The sequence below is a fragment of the Parasteatoda tepidariorum genome, chromosome 8 (genome assembly GCF_043381705.1).
Source record: "Parasteatoda tepidariorum isolate YZ-2023 chromosome 8, CAS_Ptep_4.0, whole genome shotgun sequence".
Taxonomy (NCBI): Eukaryota; Metazoa; Arthropoda; class Arachnida; order Araneae; family Theridiidae; genus Parasteatoda; species Parasteatoda tepidariorum.
This window is the reverse complement of record NC_092211.1, coordinates 59,558,480-59,562,236: the sequence shown is the minus strand read 5'-3', so window position 1 is coordinate 59,562,236 and position 3,757 is coordinate 59,558,480. Positions and strand designations below refer to the sequence as shown.

The following is a 3,757-nucleotide window of genomic DNA, read 5'->3' as shown; positions in this document are numbered from 1 at the left end:
TATTACTATCAGGTGGAGACTTGTTGTTTTTTTTTTAAAAAAAAAGGCCTCAGAAATTGTAAAAGCATACAAAAGTTGCTTTCGAAATCATCATTGGCCAATAGCTGAAAATTGAAACGCAGTTAATAACATATTTAAGAAACAGCAATAAAATAAAACTTGTGTCAGTCAGCATACAGATAGTGTTGCGAGACTCTATCAGGAAGTAAAATATCCTGTCGTTCTCTACTTCTAATCTAAGTAATGAATCTAACTAAATAATAAAACTTCTAGTACAAAAAGAGCAACCTTTTATTTACATAATAATATTCAGACGATTATTTCTTGTTCCACAAAAAGACTCATAAAAAACGTTGCTATGACAACTCGGCAGTTTTAACAGAAAGCGAAAGTTAGCTTTTAGCTTACATAAAAAGAATTATCAACTTTTAACATCCTCCCCCCTTTTGATTTTGAAAAAATCAAAATTTTTAAAATTATCTATCTCTAAATGATGAAAATTTATCAAAGCAAACAAATAATAATATCCAAAAAAAAAATTATTGTCTATAACGTAATGATTTTACTAATGTCCTTCCACATCTAGTTTTTAATGGCAAGTTATTGTCTTTGAGTGTACATATTTCAACATCTTCTGGTTTCGTTATTTCTGGCACGTTGGACTGACTTTCAAATGTTTCATCAAATGACTTCTTCTTAAACAGTGGATCATGATGAGAGATCTCTAATGGATATATTTTTTGGACGGGTCTATCAACTTCTCCATTAGCTGTTTTTACTCTTACCACTCGAACATGGTTGTCTTTTCCAGGGTATGTGGATATGATTTTTCCCAAAGGCCAATCTATTCGTTTCTTATTGTCGTAGCTTATCAAAACAACATCACCAGGCTTTAAATCTCGTATTAGATGTTTATTCTTGAGCGGTTTTTGAACCAAAAGACTAAGGTACTCGTTCCTGAACCTTTTTCGAAAGGTGTCTCTTAAAGATTGTTGATATCTCCATCTTTTGTGATGCTAACAGTGTCTAGGTGGTCTAAATCTGGTACACCGATGACTCGTATATCTTGCATGAACATCGATGGGGTGATTGGGAGTAAATCCTTTGAATCATCTGAAATGTAGGTAAGAGGCCTACCGTTGATAATGGCCTCCACATCGCACAAAATAGTTGACATTTCTTCATACGTCAGACAGGCTTTTCCTAAAACTCTTCTTAGTAATCTTTTAATCATTTGAACGATTCTCTCCCACCACCCACCCCACCATGCTGCAGTGGGTGGGTTGAATTTCCACTGTATCCTGAATATTGAAGCATCATTAATGACTTTCTCCCATTCAATTGATTTCAACAGATTATCCGTTCCAACGAAACTACTTCCATTGCCACTGTGCATTATTTTGGGCCGTCCTCGTCGAGCAATGAATCTCCTGAAACCTAGCATGAAGCAGCTTGTTGACAGGTTTTTAATGAGTTCCAGATGCACGGCTCGTTATACGGCACAAGTAAACAGGAGAATCCAAGTTTTTTTGCCATCTTTCAAATGAAGCGGGCCTGCTAAATCTACCCCAGAAACTTCAAATACCAAAGAATCACGAATTCTATCTTCTGGTAAGGGTGTTGGCACGGATTCCACTCCCCTTGAATCATGTCTCCTACATCGAACATATTTCAAAATCACTCCTTGGATGGTTTTTCTCCCTTTCAAGATCCAAAATTGTTGTCGGATATCAGCCAACACAAATTGTACTCCAGCATGCAAAGACTTCAAGTGTCTCTCGCGTATCAATTTATCCACAATCTCATGCTTTGACGGAAGGACAATCGGGCACAAAAAATTATCATCATCACTTCTTCTGGTGATTTTTGTTTTTAGTCTGCGAATACCGTCGTTGTCAATAAAAGTGCAAAGAGTTTTTACATCTTCTTCCTTCAATGTTTCACGTTGCACAAGCTTCATTAATTGTTTCTCAGCCGATTCTAATTCATTCACTGAAAGAACTTTTTCCTTTTGAATTTTACTTTTTCAGGTATTATTGATAAATCGGTACATCCAAGCAATCATTCTCAATATTTGTGAGTACTTAGAAAAACGTCTGCAGTACCATTGAACATCAGCATCATTACTAACAAGAGAAGAAATAATACTTTTTCGTCTTTCTTTTGCTCTCCTCCTTTTTTTCATTGAATTCATTTTTTGGCTATTCTTCTACACGCAATTTTAACCATGGTGGTCCCTCCCACCACTTTGATTTTAAGAAGACGTTTGCGGAACAACCTCTGGAAGGTAAGTCTGCTGGGCTCTGCTCCCCGGGTAAGTGTTTCCATGAAGTCTTTTCCGTTAATGATCGGATTTCTTTTACTCGATTATTGACGAACACACCCCAGTTCTCTTCTCTCTTAATCCAACAAAGAGTGGTTGAAGAATTGGTCCAGTAAATGATAGGTACTTCCTTTAGATCCATCGCTTTTATTGTTATCGAGGCAAGACGTGCTCCAATGCAACAGGCAAGTAACTCCAACCGTAGAATAGTCATCTTGTGTAGTGGAGCTACTCTACTTTTGGCTTGTATAAAATGTAAGGATATCTTTTCTTCTTGGACCTTTCGAAGGAATATAACTGTGCTGTATGCGAGTTTACTGGCATCACAAAATACATGAATACTAAATTCAGTTTTTAAATCACTCATACCTAAGCATCTTGGAATTTTAACGTCATTCAATAAGGACAAATCATCACACCAGGTCAAAAACTCTTTTCGGTAATTTTCTGGTAATTCTGTATCCCATCCTATTTTAAGAGTCCAAGTGTGCTGTACTATGATTTTAGGAGGTAGAGTGACTGGGCACAAAATACCAAGAGGATCAAAAATCTTTTGAACTGTAGACAAAACACATCTTCTTGTTAGGATAGGTTTCACTTCTTTAATATTGTTCAAATCGCAAAAGATGCTATCTTGCTGTTTGTCCCAGAGTAATCCCAACACATGAGTAGGCTTTCCATCAGTGAAATTGTCGTGCGAGTATTCCCATCCTCTGAGATCGAAACACGCACTATGTAACAATTGGGTCGATTCCTGAATAAATTTCTCAAGCTTGTGTTGATTAGGTACTGAAGTTATGCAATTGTCAACATAAAAAGACTTTTTCAAACTATCAGCAGTGTCTTTAATATCTGATGGACTTGCTTCTAGAATTGCATTTATTACTGCAGACAAAAGGAAAGGACTACACGTGAGTCCAAAAACTACTCTCTTGTGTCTAAAAATCTTAAATTTTTTCTTCTCAAAATCTTCCCACCAGAGGAAACGAAGGAAATCTCGATCTTCTTTAACAACAGAAATTTGCAGGAAGGCCTTTTTAATGTCTGACACTACACCAATGTTGTCCATCCGAAATCTCATTAACAATGGTGGTATTTCTTCTAAAAGATTAGGTCCCTTTTCAAGACAGTCATTCAGCGAAGGAAAACCTTTTTCATGTGAAGAGGCGTCGAATACTGGCCGGACACGAGTTGTAGAATGTTCCTTAAAAACTCCTCTGTGTGGTAGGTAGTGAGAAGCTTCCCCGATTTCAGATTCTGGCACCAATTCTATTATTTTAGAGTCTTCCCATTCCTTAAAAACTGCATCATAATCTTCGTAACGGCCTTCAGCTTCGAGCTTCATTGAAGTTGAAATGCATCTTCGTTCAGCAACGGATTTATTTTGCTGGAGATAATCTTTAGTTTCCAGCCATGGCAAATGAACTTCGTAAC

General features: G+C 36.8%; 3 protein-coding genes across 3 annotated transcripts; all 3 read right to left on the bottom strand.

Moving 5' to 3' along the window:
* Window positions 1–982: 982 nt before the first annotated feature.
* On the bottom strand, window positions 983–1,444 carry LOC139426142 (uncharacterized). The gene has a single exon (XM_071183906.1). It carries the CDS (start codon window positions 1,442–1,444, stop codon window positions 983–985), a length of 462 nt encoding a protein of 153 aa, XP_071040007.1.
* A 48-nt stretch (window positions 1,445–1,492) lies between these two features.
* Window positions 1,493–1,960, bottom strand: LOC139426141 (uncharacterized). Its single transcript, XM_071183905.1, has one exon. The coding sequence runs from the start codon at window positions 1,958–1,960 to the stop codon at window positions 1,493–1,495; it is 468 nt and encodes a 155-aa protein (XP_071040006.1).
* Window positions 1,961–2,201: 241 nt separating this feature from the next.
* LOC122269495 (uncharacterized) lies at window positions 2,202–3,668 on the bottom strand. The gene has a single exon (XM_043042994.1). The coding sequence runs from the start codon at window positions 3,666–3,668 to the stop codon at window positions 2,202–2,204; it is 1,467 nt and encodes a 488-aa protein (XP_042898928.1).
* Between the last annotated feature and the right edge of the window lie 89 nt (window positions 3,669–3,757).

What these genes read in the sequence shown, in the direction of transcription:
- LOC122269495 (XM_043042994.1), bottom strand. Translation starts at nt 3,668, where the DNA reads ATGAAGCTCGAAGCTGAAGGCCGTTACGAAGATTATGATGCAGTTTTT.
- LOC139426141 (XM_071183905.1), bottom strand. Translation starts at nt 1,960, where the DNA reads ATGAAGCTTGTGCAACGTGAAACATTGAAGGAAGAAGATGTAAAAACT.
- LOC139426142 (XM_071183906.1), bottom strand. Translation starts at nt 1,444, where the DNA reads ATGCTAGGTTTCAGGAGATTCATTGCTCGACGAGGACGGCCCAAAATA.